This window comes from Lycium barbarum, chromosome 2 (assembly GCF_019175385.1).
Source record: "Lycium barbarum isolate Lr01 chromosome 2, ASM1917538v2, whole genome shotgun sequence".
In the NCBI taxonomy this organism is placed as follows: domain Eukaryota; kingdom Viridiplantae; phylum Streptophyta; class Magnoliopsida; order Solanales; family Solanaceae; genus Lycium; species Lycium barbarum.
Window position 1 is genome coordinate 148,208,442 of NC_083338.1, and position 15,519 is coordinate 148,223,960.

Here is a 15,519-nt window from a genome sequence, read left to right on the forward strand (position 1 = left end):
ATATATATATATATATATATATATATCATTTATTTACATTTTTCTTTAATTTTTTTATATAATTTTACCTATTTAAAAGTATTTATTGCAATTATATTATTTTATGAAATACTAAAAATTAAATACCCATGGGGCTTACGCCTCGCTGAAGCATATGTAAAACGCACCGCCTTACGCCCCCGCCTTTTAAAACCCTGACCACACCTTTGGTTTAAGACTACGAGATACAAAAGTCTTCGTTATTTTTTAAAAAATTTCGTGCCTAGACAAACTAAGACAATTAAATTGAAACGAAGGGACTAGTATTTTTATCTCCACTGGGAGGGATCAAGTAAATATTTTAGCTTATAGCGAGTGCTTCAATTGTCGTTTAACTTCTCTCTAGCATTCAACCAATCAATCTATCTGCATCCATTTTGCCACGTAGCTATTGTTCTCCAAATGCTGGAATAGAAGTAGGGACAAATGCTATGTTGATAAGGTAATCAATAATGTATGACAACATAACAAGTTCAGACAGTAAAACCCTACCACTACCAGTATCTGACCCAACAGGACTGAACTAATGTTTAGGATAAACTGAAAGTGTAACTAATAAATATTCCCTTCAGTCCCGCTCTGTCAAAAACTCAGATGGTCCGTCCTTTTCATAGCCAAAGTTATCAATTCAGTACTTGAAACTAGGATCATCAATACTCTGAAGAATTATAAGTTCCAGCATGATTTGCTGATTCGAAAATGTAATAATCTCGAGACACCACAAAGTTTGAAACATCTCCAGGGGGATGTTACCTAAAAAATTGGCGTGAGTATCTTACAGAAAAATGATTAATGGCCCAACAAGAACTAAGAGGGATTCATCTTCCAAAAAAGGAATGGCGGTTGAATCTTGTATATTATCTAATGTCTCTTGACCTTCAATCTCATACTATACTATGGACAAAAACTTCTTATATGCAAAAGAGGAAAAATGGGATCCCATTAAGCCTTTCTGCCTGGTTTAAAGAAGGTTCAGTCAACCTCCTATGATGTTGGTAGGATCTATAACGTTCCATAGTCTATACACTGTGACCATTTGGGTCGAGTAATTTTTGTTCGTCAGTTGGCTTGTCAATCGTGGAGAGTTGAATATTTGGTTTAGAGTTCATTTTATTCCACTCATTCTCTACGCGGAAGAATGCCCACTGGAAACGACGGAAGATCTCAAGCGCGGTTATTGCAAACACAGTGAGATAATTGTGTCGGAGATGGGAAGAAAGCTTGTATGTCCATGTGCATCGCAGGATGAGGTTGGTTCCAATTACCCAAAAGTAGACCTGCAAGTTCCAAACAGTCAGAGAACTACGCCCTCAATACTTAACGATAAAGAAATTTTGTCAGAACTGCCAACTTAGAGACAATATCTATGCAGGATATTAAAATGTTGGTCAAAATAAAGGGACCACCAATAGAATCATCGAGTTCTCCCTTAACTTTTCTCTAGAGAACAAATGGCAATGTCTATAAATTGTATTACACAATAAACTGGTAAATTCACCAGCCAGTACAATGAACTTAGAAAGTTATGGAAGCAGTAGTGATGAGCAAAAGGCATAGGCTTACCCATTTCCGCCCGTATAACAAGTATGATAATGCATGTGGTCTGCTGAACTTGAATATCCGAGTGAAGCAACTAGCAGAAAGAAGAAGTATATTTGAGTAAACAGAAGTAACAAGAGAACAATCTCAGAAAGACTCATCTGATAAAAGACACTCCTGCACATTAACTGGTGGACAAGGGAAGTGGTATTGTGGCAGACAATTATAAAAGTGTGATTAAAGTAAAAAACATGGGAATTGATTCGTGCAATCCACTTCTTACACATCCACTCCAAGTCATTATTTTAACCATGACTGATTCACCCTTCCTCCTTTAACCCTTATATCTATCTCCTATAATATCTTTGTAACTGACAAATCCCCGAGGGCAAACTAGCACCAAGGTTTGAAACTCCGCAAACAATGAGCCTGCCCATTTATCCTTCTCCACTTAAATACCAGGTTTTTTGTTTCATGTGACGTGCGCCTAAACCACACATCGAACTGGGCTCTTACCACTGAACAAAGCCCTTGGGGCCCATCTTCTGTAGTTTCTTCTCCTCACCAATCCCTCACCATTTTCATTTCATGTGGAGTTTATGCTTAAAGGGTGATTCAATTAAGAAACAAAATACAGATCTGATACGAACTTTTTAGTTGTAGCACTCTTTTTCCTTTTGGTGGTGGAGGACTGGTTTTTTTTTTTTTTTTTTTTTGGGGGGGGGGGGGGGGGGGGGGTGTCAAGTGAAGCATTTGTTTTCTTCAAAATTTCTTGTTTGTTGGCAAAAGTAGCACACTTCTTTTTTTTTTTTTTTGATGAAGCAAAAGTAGCACACTTTTACACCTGTCATACTCAATAACATGCTGTAAAGTTCAACTCAACTTCAAAATTGTCATTCTCTCTTTGTTTCTCTTATGTACATATTAGTGGTACTACTTCCCAGATAATCAAACCCACAAATGTTGGAGCAGATGACTCATACCAAGTGTTGTAGCTGGGATTTGCACCTAGGATCTCTAGGTGGTTAGTCCCATGCCTCAACCAATCGGGCATCCCCTTGGAGACAACATTTTCATAGTCTTATAATCTTTATTCCAGTAGCTGTGTCAACTTTTTTTCGATAAGGTAGTATCTTTGTCATTTTTGCTTCAATTTTCTTGTTACAACTCTTGAAAACTGATTAGCCTTGACCCCTTATTTTATTGTCTGAGTTTGTGAATTGTATATGCTCCTAAAATTACTTACTTGAAGAATTCAATGAATAAAACATAGATTTCAAGATTTTATAATTTATTTACTCATTTACTATTTTGGGTTTATATAGTATTTTGTCTAGAATTATGAAAATAGAAAGAAAGGAGGCATCAAGAGAGATAGACTAAAAGTATTACTGTATTAGACACAGTGATAAGAGTAGAAAAGTGGAGTGTACCAATCGATTTCCAAAAGACTATGCAAAATAGTGCAGACTAGAGAAGCTTAAGAGTGATATAGTTTTTAAGAGACTACCCTATCAAATTTGTAGGAGTATGTTTAACACATTAATTTGTTGCTCACAACGTAATAAACATGTAATTTAAAATGTGGAAAGGTAGAGAAGTTTTTTTGAGGTAAAGGTAACTTTGGAAAGGTTGAGAAGTTGGTTGAAAGGATGTCACATCAATAAAAGGTGGTACTTTGTTAAATTAGTTTGACTTGTTAGAGGAAGAATTTTATCATTTAAGAACAATGTCAACATTAGGGCTGCTAAAATATAAAGCATGTCAGTTGAAACAGTTGGAAGACAGCAAAATCAAAGAAAAATATAGGACCAAATCAAAGTGTGACCTGGATGAAGAGTAACTGGGTGCGAAACAACTAAAGCATATTAGTGCCACATGCAGTCCGAAGAATTAGCATGACAAAGATGTCACTGACCTCAAGTCCCAATCTCTTGTCAGATCCCAATAGAATGAGTAGAGAGAGTTCACCACACCGGAAAGAAGCCATAAAGGACGATATATATTAACCCAGTTGTCAGGGAAGACGTGATACTTAAGGGCTGAGAGAAATATCACAGGTACTGCAGTCGAATATTTCAATGCTGAAATGAAATGTTAATGGCAATTAGCACTATTAAGTATTGACCCAATGTTAAGCTGAAACATGGAAAGGTAAAAAGCAAGTTGAAGAGAGAGTGAGAGCTTATGTGTAAAAATCACGCTTAACAAATGAAGAACTTGGAATGTCACTACTTTTCGTAGGGTCAACAATGAAATGGACTAACACTATAAATTATGTGAGACACTTCAGTCTTTTTCCTTTTAGGGAGCAAAAGATGTAAGCATAGAACAAAACCAAGACGATGAAGAACAGGATAAGTACAGCACTAAACTATTCATCATCCTCTCTTACTCCATTCTCCCAACAATGCTGTTCACAATGAATCAGCACAGATTTCTTCCAAGTCTTCAGGCTTTAATCTTCAAATCAGCACTAGAAATCCTACTACTATTTAAACCCTCGAGGCCAACCAGTTTCCAGAAAATGTCAGCCCACCAAATGAGCCTCAAAGCCAACAGGTATTCTTAGTTCCACAGCTAAATGAAGGCATGATCTCCCGACTTTCCTTCATCATCTCTTCGAGTTTTAATCATGGTTAAAAGACGGCTAAAATGCACTATCTATACAGAGAAAGTGTTCCTTTCAAAGTCAAGCGCCAATGAAATAATCTTAACGAGAAAATATAACTGAAAACCAATCGAAAATGAAGATGCTCGCTGCATTTACCAACAAAGCAACTCACGCTTTCTTAGCAACAAAAAGGCAAAAGAGAAGACAGGAATTTACCATTCAACAGGGTAGTCTTCTCTCTAGTATCCTTATATTGCCGAAGACATTGAAACAGACGGAAAAGATAAGGCAATACAAGAACAATGGGTATTGCAACAGCATGACTTCCACAAACAGAATCAGCTTCAAACCATGCAATGGTAGCAACCTGCTTATGTCATTCGTTATCTTTCAGGTAATAGAGCAAGCATTCACAAAAATCTACTAGTATGGGAAATTCTAAAAGATTCTCTATTACAGAGGCAATAGAGTATTAAAGAAAACAAGATCATATTAAGCGGAAATAATAATAATAATAATAATAATAATAATAATAATAATAATAATAATAATAATAATAATAATAATAATAACAACAATGCAGCTAAATCAACAAACTGAGCAAATTCCACTAATTTGACGGAGAAACAGAACAGAAGGATCAGCTTTGCATAGATGTCAATCCAACGATTCTGCTAGATTATTTACGAGCCCTAAAAGAACAATTATTTCTTGACTTGAGTGGAACATAACAAGAAGACAGTTGGTAACTTGGTCCACCAAATATTTCCTCAACTTCAGACTATAAACACTGCACAGATACTGATCTAAAGCTGCATTTTTTGTTGAATATCAAATATTTGTCCACTGATCATAATTTATACATAAATAGACAAGTGATGGGTGGACATAATTTTGCAGCAGGTGATGATGTTAAACGTGCATCATAGCTGGAACGACAGTGATTCAACTAAATGCAACACTTTTTTTTTTCAAAATCATAGATCCCCAACTCACACGGACCAATAGTGGTGTTTCCCCCTCGGTAACTAGAATACCGAACTTCATGTGAGGTGCAGGGTCTCTTCCACTAGACCAACCTCTCTTGTGATACCACTAAATGCAACTTGTATTATCAAAAAAAGAAAAATCTAGCAACGTTATGCAGTTATCTTATTCTCACCAAAAGGATAGGATAGAAAGGTACTAACCTGTCGATGAACCATTCTACAGACGGAACGCTCCAAATCTGAAAATACCTGCACAAAAGTATGAAAATATTGGGCATTGCCACACCAGGTGACAGAAGTTATACTTTAACACTCTCTACGTGAAGCTACAGCAATAGGTATCACACAAGCACGTGAAAATTGTACATCTACAAGGCTTTGATCGCCAAATGTGTAACTCCATAAAAGAATCAATACCAGGCTGTAAAATGGAATAGCTCATCTTTTTGTTTTTTGATAAGGTAAATGGAATAGATCATTTTTAACTCGCCTAAGTTTCATTTGGTGTACTTATGAGGTCCCTATTTGTATAGAGGATTGATCCCTTTTGTTGAGAAACGTTTTTTGGTGTAGGTTCTCTTCTTTTTGGTATACGGCTTGTACACGGGATTTCCCCTATTGTCAATAAAATTATTTACCTTATAAAAAGGAAAACTTGGCTAACCTAGTCAGACAAGTATATATGAGATTGATTTGACTGGACTCACAGCAGACAACTCATAAGAGCTTAAAGTTCAGCATCTAAAGGACAAACTAAATCTGAGAGCAATCACTCTGGGAATGGATCGTCAAACGGGGTTGTAACGGGTAACTTGGTCTAATGCTTTTCTTCTGGCTCAGCTGACGATACAAAGAACAAGGAGGTTCCAGGAGGACCAATTGTTTTGAGAAAGAATTCAGATGAGTATAAACCCATGTTAATGCTATGGGCAGATAATAAAGAATCACTTTAATCTCATAAGAAACTATTGCAAGAAGAGGATGAACTAAGATGACAGAAAGTTAGAGAAGCTGGCAACTTTTGAAAGCGGTAAAGGACCAAGTCTCAGCGCATTGAGATGAGAAAACTTCTTAGTTTCTTTCTTTACTTTTGGGGTTATTGTGGTTTACTCAAGAGTCAATACATTGAACCCAAAACTAGCAGAACCTAAAGTTAGATCAGTTCTCTGCTTCCATGACATGAAATTGACCTGCTCAGGCGGTAACATCTTCTCTAAGCAAAGCCGTCAAGATATTTCATGAGATATCAACCAAGAATTTTGCCCGTCTGCAACAATGATGGTCTAACCTGACCAATGCATTAATATGATGATAAATCTGAAGTCAGAAGTTTATGCAGCTTGGGATATGGTCCTATAGCGCTCCAGTAGGTAAAATCATCATGAAATATGGCTAAATAACAATTTCAGCTACTGAGTACAAATAAGAAAAATGAGGACATGTTTATGATTTCCAAATATATTTCTCCAAGCTAGTAATGAACTAATCCTAAGAGATAGATTGACATACTAGACTGTATCGAAAAGAAATGTGTGATAGAAAACAAAAAGAGATGCATAATCCTACTTATGAAACAAAATGGTTTAGTTGTAAATATGAACTACGCTATGTGTCACATTATATAAATATATACATGCACTAATGAGTTATGTGTCCTCTTTTCTTTTGGGGTCAAGAAGAAGAGGATGCATACCTTGGACATAGAAGTGAATATATCAGCCAGAAAGAAGTCAGCAAATGATATTGCCTGCATCCACAGCAAAAAGAAACAATTCAGGATGTCAGACAAATAATAATGTGAACCCCTCTACCGAAATTAGCATGACGTATTTAATTTTTTACATTAATTTCAGGAGTCCTTGTAAGCATGATCCACATGATGATTAGAATTTTGAATGTAAATGGTTAATAATCTAAAAGCTGCTTCACAATATTACAAAACCAACATGGAAATGCTCTGAGGCAGTAAATATACTTCGAAAAGTCAAAAAAGAACATACTTTAGGGAAGAAGGAATATTTCTTTCTGCCAAACCAACCAGATCTATATGGAATGATGGGCATTTGAGACAATGGAACTCTATTTAAAAGATACCCAGTTCTGCCAATATCAGCTATTACTAAAGTACTCAATTACTTCAAAATCCTAACTAAAATGCCAGCCAAAGTACATGAAAATTTGTAATAACCAAATAATCACCTATGTTGATATTAATGGTTTCAATTGAAAGAAAATGCCATAAATTATAGGAATAAGTAAATTACGTAAGTTTTTCAGGTAAAAATATTAGAGCTTCATATCATATTGATTTTGAAATTGAGTGATCAACAGGGCAATATTTATGTTTAAAAGTCAAAAGTATTTCTCAATGTAACCATTAGATTAAAACAAACTTACCTGGAATGGAAAAACTATCCGCCAAACAGTCCTTAAAAAAAAGTAGCGAGATGATAAATAGAATATATCAAATGGAAATATCAGAGCCATGGCAAAAGCAGCATATAAGAGCACCTGCAATGACATAAGATCCATAAGAATAATAGAAAAGAATTATCACATTTACAGGACTTTTGCGGCACCTGGCCGTTGAATTGAGTGATTACACTAAAGATCGGTGAGACTTTGTTACAACAATTGCCCCTAAAAATCAAAAGCATTTGGCACAGCAATAAAAGTGCAGAAATATAAAATTTCTGATGCCAAATCTTCTGGTTAACCAGAGAATTAGAAGTTTGAATCCTTAACAGGATAATACTTCTGCCTCAATGCAACTGCAAAACTTGAGCATTTTGTATGACAGTATGACCAAGCTGAAGAACTTGATTTTGAACTCTACCAAGCAAACAGAAGTTGGGCAGTCATTTTGAACCAAAAATGGTCCTCTTTCCTTTAGATAATTTGATCAGAAGCTTTTCCAGGAATCAAGAGTTCAAAACAACAGTTCAGATTGAATATGACTTAAATTGGATAAAGAAAAACCGTTAACAATTAAGTGGAAAAGAAGCATCTATTACACTGGTTGAGATGCAGCCAACGAAACTTCTCCATGTGAGTAGAGATAGAGATAGGCTGTCATGCTTGTCGGCACAATGATTGTCATCCAAGTTGCGCACTGCATTATCAAGGGACTTTTAATATATTTCTATCTGTACGAGGAAAACAAAAATCTAACAGACAGTTCAAAGAGAATGAAGGACGCAAATGTCATGCAATAGAGATTAGTTTCTCCTTCTACTTCTTTCCTTCAATCTGATAGGATGGAGGCAAGCATATTGCAGCACTCTCATCAATAATGCTGTCATTTAGACTCACGTACTATGGCTTATCAATATAAGTGACATGATGCATCGCATAAATACAGGAAGCTTTGTTTCATACATGACATGTGATCTGATATTTTAACCTTACTGCACTATTTCGAAAAATCTGTATAAAGTTCACTGAGAAACAGGCTTATATTGCCAAACCTTAATGCTCAAAGTTCCACAGTTAGCATATTGAGACAAAAGTAAGCCCAAATAACTTAGTTAACCATGCTTAAGAATGTAGTGTAAATCCACGTATTGCACTTTAAGTGACAAATGATGTTTTCCTAGAAAGTTTAATGAGCATATTAGACAAAAGCATTTAAGTCAAAAATGAGTTGGTTAATAGATGCATTAAGTTGCGAGACTATGGGCTCACGACAAGTGTAAGTTACCTTCCAGATCTCTCTGTGAGAGAGATGATTCAGATCAAGGTCAAAGATTTTAGCATAGTTGACATTAGCCTGCGCAAAAACCCATAGGTTTATGCCCCAAAACCAAACCATCATGGTCTGCAGCACCAAAACCAAATAAATGCAAATAAGAGGAATGTGGCAGAAACGACTATTGCATAAACTAGTACAATGATCTTCACTAACCACAAGAAGAAGAGGATTGTAATAAAGAAAAGCCTCATATAAGAATAGATCGCGAAGGTTTACGCTCATTCTCATGACTGAATCCCAGCTGATCTGCAAATTAAGAGAAAATACTCATTAAAGATAATACAAATATGTTCACACTGAACGAAGTACATAACCAAAAGAGTTGGTCATACTAACCTTGCAACAACTGACACCCCAAATGAGGAACAGAAGTACCTAAACACAATAACATGCTTACTAGGTTATAAGTTTTCATTATGTTGTATTGCAATTATAAATAATTTGTGTAAAAATTTGTGCTACAAATATATTGCTATTTCCTTTTTTCACTTTCATAGGCTCCAACACGGAGAATAATTTGTCAAACGTTTGTCTTATTCATGTCCAAAATTGCAAATCCAACATATAGACTTTTCGAACTAGGAATGATTGAATCCTATAACTTCAAACTGTCACAAACAAATATCGAACATGTAAAAAAAAAAAAAAAAAAAACTAAATTTAGATCAGTTTCAAACCATATTACAGATCTGAATAACTTAGGCCTGACCCTGGTCTCAAAATCCCAAACATAGCCTAAAGATCAAATGTTCATATACTGAAACTGTCATAAAAGATCACACCTTAAATCTCCATAAAAGAACAGGAGATGGCATTATGGCTGCGGTGCTCAATGGAGTGGTCATACCCTTCATATCATTGACCTCTATACTATGCAAAAGGGCTTCTTCAGGACTCCCTCCAAGCTCAACCTTACCTAGCAGATTACAACTATCAAGAGTCTATTTTGACATAACCACTGAACAAAATGGAGAGCAAACATCAGAAAGCACATTAAAGGAACAACTTTTCTTACCAGTATCAAAAACAACCTGTCGGCTTCCAGACCTCCGTAGATGTGGACTGTTGGCAGGAGCATCCACAAGACTCCCAAACATAGATGGAGGAAGCAGAGAAAATGAGTACGATAATTTAAACAACTAGGATCACCTTGCAACCTGCAAATACAATAAATCTAGCACTTTAAACACGAAAATAAATGGAAGACACATAAGGCCAACCAACAACAACATACCCGGTAGAATCCCACAATATGGGGTCTGGGGAGGGTAGAATGTACGCAGACCTTACCCCCACCTTGAAAGGTAGGGAGGCTGTTTCCGAAAGACCCTCGGCTCAAGAGAGAACAAGACAAGACAAAAAGGTCAGATAAGGACAAGCCTATCAAAAACAAAAGCGAGAAAGTCATGATAAAACAGTCTGGAAAGAAAGGAGCAGTAGCTACCATAGATAAATAAGATAATCGAAGTACAAGACCCAACAAATATAAGCCAAAATCAAAAGGCAATAAACGAATGAGCAAAACTACGACTATAAGGCCAACCAAAATATAAAATTCCAAAAGGCAAGGGGTGAAAAGAGGAAAGTTGGCAAGGGGATAAAAAGGTAAAACTCGTCAATTCGTGAAGAAAATTCACCAGATCATATGAATTGGACTTGAAACCCATCCCCCCTCCCTCCCCCCTCCAAAAAAAAAAGAATGGACTTCTGGAAGTCAATGTTCATTAAGCACTTCTCCTAGGAAAGTAGAAGCACAACTGCATGAAAAGAGAATTGTCTGTCTAAGTCCTGCTGGGTCATATGAGGTGTCTAACACCAACAAAACCAACTATGCTTTCACCAAATGTAGATGGAAAAATGATGCTCGTCCCGTTCACAGTGGATGAGCTACATCTCTCCCAGTGTCCAAATTGTTCCAGTACTTTGTACCCAGATTAGCTGAGTCTAGTCCTTTTTCATCAAAGGGCCATCTCAATGAATCATTTCTGTCCATCTGTGATGCTCTCTTACCCTATATACCCATCAAATGTAGCGAACTGTCTATCTCCCAATCCTCGACATTTCACCTGAGTTTAGTGCTCTAACCAGGGGCGGATCTAGGGGTGCCTGGCAAAAAGTTACATTGTATATGTAAGGAAATTTTTTAATCCTTTATGTAAATATATAGATTTTGAATCCCAGACAAGAGGTTGGTTCAGTGGTTTAAGGGACACCTTGAGGTTTCAAGTTCAAATCTCAGGCACTACATTTTTATTTTTCGAACCCCCTTAGTGACAATCCTGGATCTGCCACTGGCTCCAACTAGCTCCAACTACTATCAGTCCTCATTGAGCAATTGTGACCTCGGGATTTAAAGCTAAATTGAAGATACCGGTAACTCTCCTTCTGAGGTCGTATGTTAAAGTAAGACCAACCAATACTAGCAGGGACTAATTCAACTACTTGCTTACTTTTAGGATTTTTTTTCCTCCACTATGCTTGTAGATCGGACTCCTTTCTATCTATTTCAAATCCTTAGCCTTTCTATTAATTGGTTGGGGTGGAACCTTGCAACATAAGAGTTGACTCTTCCTTTCCTATGCTTTTAGTAGACAAAGACTCAGACTAATGAATATAGTAGCACTGCAAGGGTAGGAATATTCATAGTCCAAAATTGTAATACTAAAAGAAGAGTTTGACTTTATAATATACTTTAAGAGTTTCCGTGATCTTCTATTTGACCATCTCCGAGTTATAAATAGGGGTGTGTTCGGTATGGAGGAAAACACCGGAAAATGTTTTCCAATTTTCCCATGTTGAAATTTTTGAATAACATTTTCTTTAGGAAAACAAGTTCCTTAAAAATAAGGAAAATGACTTCTCCAGTGAAGTAGGGAAAACAAGTAGCATTCCACATTCATTGTGTCCTCCTCCCAACCCTCCAACACACGTCATCTTCACTCTCACCCCCATAGCCCCCATCCACCACCGCACCTACCATAGTTTGTCTAGATTATATACAAATGATTTTAGGATAAAAAAAAATTTACTTACATACCAGACACAAGAAAATAAGTAAGAAACCCACTAATTTTTCTTGGAAAATATTTCCGATGAAAAACATTTTCCTTCGTACCGAACGCACCATAGGAGTGTGCTCGGAATTCTGGCATTGACTTCTTATATTTTACTATAGACATGAGGAATCAGCTATATGAATCCTCTACAGTTCCTTATTACTTTCACTATTCTTAGCTGGCGTCAACATACGACACTCGCCTTCGTTTTCTTTTTATTTGATCAGTAAATAGCAGTTCAATTAATTGCTAGTAATTTGCAAACAATTAATATTCCTCCTTTATCCGGGCATAATAGAAACTAACTCTCCTAGATCCAAGAATGAATAAACAAACTCTTGAATCACACAACAATTAGCACGAAAAAAAAAATTGCTAAGGCACGCGAAAGTAAGCTTACCTTGATGAAAGACAAAAATGTAGGAGTGGATCTGATGAAATCGAGTGCCTATTGAGATTCACATGCAAATGTGAATTGCGTTCGAAGAGGAGAAAGAGAGAGAAAAAAAAAGAGCTGTCGTTAGGACAAGATCCGGATTGTGGGACGAACCAACAGTTGATAGACAAGTAAAGGGGATTTTGATTTTGGGGTGGGGTACGTTGTTAGGAAATTCTACTTCGGCGTTTTGAAACCCGCGCTACAGGCTACAGCCTACAAAATTTAGAATACTATTGAAATGCTTTTTTAGCAAAGCAAATACTATAGCAATTTTTTAACTAACCCAAAAAAAAAAAAAAAAAACAGATGGGTCAAGCCACCCAAAGCCCTCCACATGTCCGCTCCGTCAAACTAAGTGCAAATATAAAAGTTTACCGGCCGCGAGGGGTACGAATGACAAAAAAGTATAACGAGGGATTAAGTTCAACAATGAACCAAAGTAGAGGGGTATATTTGGCCCTTTTCCGCTTTTTAAATAAATGATGTAGAATAAATTAATTAAGATAAGTGTGTTAACCATGATTAAAATAATGAATATTTCTTCCTAAAAATTGACAATCCATCGCAATTATGGCAGCTGAATTAACGGTGCATTAATTAATCTTTTATTCATAAAACATTACTCTCGGTTCATTTTTATTTGTCCACGCCCTTTAAGAATTAAATAAATAAAGTATAGATTTTACCCTAATATCCATATTAATAGACTTGAAAACGAGTAATTAATATTGAGGTTTTTTAATCAATAATTTTTATTTGTTCATGAAAAAAAATATTTGAATGAATTAATCCTTAGAAATAACTTTATAGCTTTGCATCTAAAGAGGTTAAAAGAATGAATTTCGAAAAAGAAAATATATATGAATTTTAGTAAAAGTATTTATGATATTTTGTTAGGTTTTGGCTTTAGGCCACTGATTGTATTGAGTCGTCCTGTTATTTTCTAATTATTTAAGAGTAATTAGTGCTGGAAAACTTCAGACAAAAGTTTGCTCCTGCTCCTCCCTGCCTTCATGATAGAGTTCCATTCATGATTATTGAGCATTCTAATTATGATTTCACAAATTTAAATTGACACACGAAAAAACTAAACAATTACTAATGGAACAAAAAAAATTCTTAACTGGATTATTTCACTCATGATACATTTTTTGAACTCAAAAGTAATGTCTTGGAAGTTGAAACTCTATAATTATGTCATGGAGTTTGAACAAACCTTGCTATAAAAATTGCACTAGGAATTTTTGTTCTAAAAATTGAGCTGGAACTAGCGTTTCACTTGTAGATTTTTTTTTTGAACTTTAGCATATTGTGACGGAGTTTCACTTGTAAAAGATTTGAGCTCCAGCACACTACACTATAGTTTTTTCATATTTAAGGTAAGAATATTATCTAATATATATTTTTTGCGTTGAAAATGATTACATTTAAAATAGTTTTGAAATCGTAGCCAAAGATTAATGGGTCATTTGCACAATTACCCTTCAAAGGCATTGGTCTTTAATTTTTGGCCCTCAAATTAGCGGTCTTTAATTTTTACCCTTCCCCTAATACCATGAGGTTTGGGGTTCGAACCCCGACTCCGTCAAACAAAAAAAAATCGCAAGGTAGAGTTTCGTAGCAAAGTTAGGCCTCATCCAGAGTTTCATGCATGCAAAACTTTGCCTTGCGAATCCAAATCTTTGCCTTGTGAAATTCCTTCTTGTTTATTTTACTAAGCTGGGATTCGAACCTAGAACCTCAGAGTATTAGGCGAAGGATAAAAATGAAAGACCAGTGCCTTTGAAACTTTTCGTTCTATTTTGTGCTGGTTTTTAATTTTTGTCCCTCAAGATAAATAATTTTTTTGTGGAGTATAAGTTTATATTTTTTTATATCATAATATCTCATAAATTATGCTCCGTGCTCTTAAAGAATTTATAACCCGCTAGAAATAAGTTCAACTTTGGAGAACAAAAATTAAAGACCACCGTTTGAAGGCGAAACCGTACATTTCTTCAAAGGTGACTGTTTGCCAATTTCTCCCACTGGGCTCTCGCATACTTGTTAGGCCTACCATCTACAACTGGGCCTCTTTCCTCATACAAGCCCACATACGCTAAAGCTAGCTCGGTAAGCAGCTAAACTCATTCTACTCATTTTTGTTCTTTCGCGAATTGCCCTTTTTTGGGGGTGGTATTTAAATTTTGCCCATCATATTTGTGGTCTTTAAATTTTGCCCTTCGGCTAAAACCCATAGGTTCCGGGTTCGAACCCCCGCTCAGTCAAAAATTTTTAAAAAAATTGCAAAGCAGAGTTTAAATTTCGCTATGCCCCCTCCAGCAGACTTTTAGTCATGTTTAACTAAAAGTCTGCTGGAGGGGGCAGACTTTGCCTTGAAGCATATATACGTATTTTTTTTTTAACTTTTCAAGGTAAACTTTTAGTAATGCCTTAACTAAAAATGTGCCCCATAAAACATAATTAAAAGTATGCCCCATAAGGCGTAAGTTTTCCTTAAGGCATAACTAAAAATTTACCTTATAAGGCAAAGTTTAAATTTTGCTATGCCCCCTCTGGCAGACTTTTAGTTGTGTTTAACTAGAAGTCTGCCGGAGGGGGCAGACTTTTAGTTGTGTTTAACTAGAAGTCTGCCGGAGGGGGCAGACTTTTAGTTGTGTTTAACTAAAAGTATGCCCCCTCCGGCAGACTTTGCCTTGAAGCATATATATATATATATATATATTATTATTTTTTTTTTTACTGTCACACCCCAGTCCTAATAGGACATGATGGACACCCGACCCTTTACTTAGAGCCGAGCGAACCCGCTGGTTCTCATTATATTCATAATCTCACTGGACTCTTAAATCACGATATGAAATGCATAATGAAAGTTTTTCAAAAATATTCTTTTCGTCTTTCTCAAATCAAGTAAAATCTGTAATCATATGAAATTTGTAACATAATGCATAATGATACATCGGCTTGTAGAGCCGCTTGTAAGACTGACATGCTATACACGTGACTCTGTCTGCAAAGTCTCTAGCATAAGTAAATATACCATAACATAGACACTCTGACTCGGCAACACTCCGGAAGGAAATGGAGCT

General features: G+C 36.0%; 1 protein-coding gene across 5 annotated transcripts; it reads right to left on the reverse strand.

The window, feature by feature from the left end:
- Positions 1-644: 644 nt before the first annotated feature.
- Positions 645-12,637, reverse strand: LOC132627982 (uncharacterized). Of its 5 annotated transcripts, none has more exons than XM_060343641.1 (15): positions 12,389-12,637; positions 10,167-10,266; positions 9,948-10,089; positions 9,715-9,843; positions 9,269-9,307; positions 9,086-9,178; positions 8,882-8,998; positions 8,198-8,293; positions 7,579-7,692; positions 6,875-6,928; positions 5,383-5,430; positions 4,409-4,559; positions 3,497-3,662; positions 1,603-1,672; positions 645-1,316 (listed from the first exon to the last, which is right to left on the reverse strand). In XM_060343641.1, the coding sequence occupies exons 3-15, from the start codon at positions 10,008-10,010 to the stop codon at positions 1,059-1,061; spliced, it is 1,398 nt and encodes a 465-aa protein (XP_060199624.1). In that variant the 5' UTR covers positions 10,011-10,089; positions 10,167-10,266; positions 12,389-12,637; the 3' UTR covers positions 645-1,058. The 5 variants fall into 5 exon arrangements, with proteins under 5 accessions (XP_060199624.1, XP_060199621.1, XP_060199622.1 ...); XM_060343638.1 differs by having other exon boundaries at positions 9,715-9,848; positions 12,389-12,636; XM_060343639.1 differs by having other exon boundaries at positions 9,715-9,848; positions 10,167-10,312; positions 12,389-12,636.
- Between the last annotated feature and the right edge of the window lie 2,882 nt (positions 12,638-15,519).

Coding starts and splice junctions, on each gene's coding strand:
- LOC132627982 (XM_060343638.1), bottom strand. CDS start 10,029: ATGTTTGGGAGTCTTGTGGATGCTCCTGCCAACAGTCCACATCTACGG. Junction 3,663..4,408: donor GAAGACTACCCTGTTGAATG/GTAAATTCCTGT, acceptor ATTTCATTTCAG/CATTGAAATATTCGACTGCA. Junction 1,317..1,602: donor TGTTATACGGGCGGAAATGG/GTAAGCCTATGC, acceptor TGGAACTTGCAG/GTCTACTTTTGGGTAATTGG.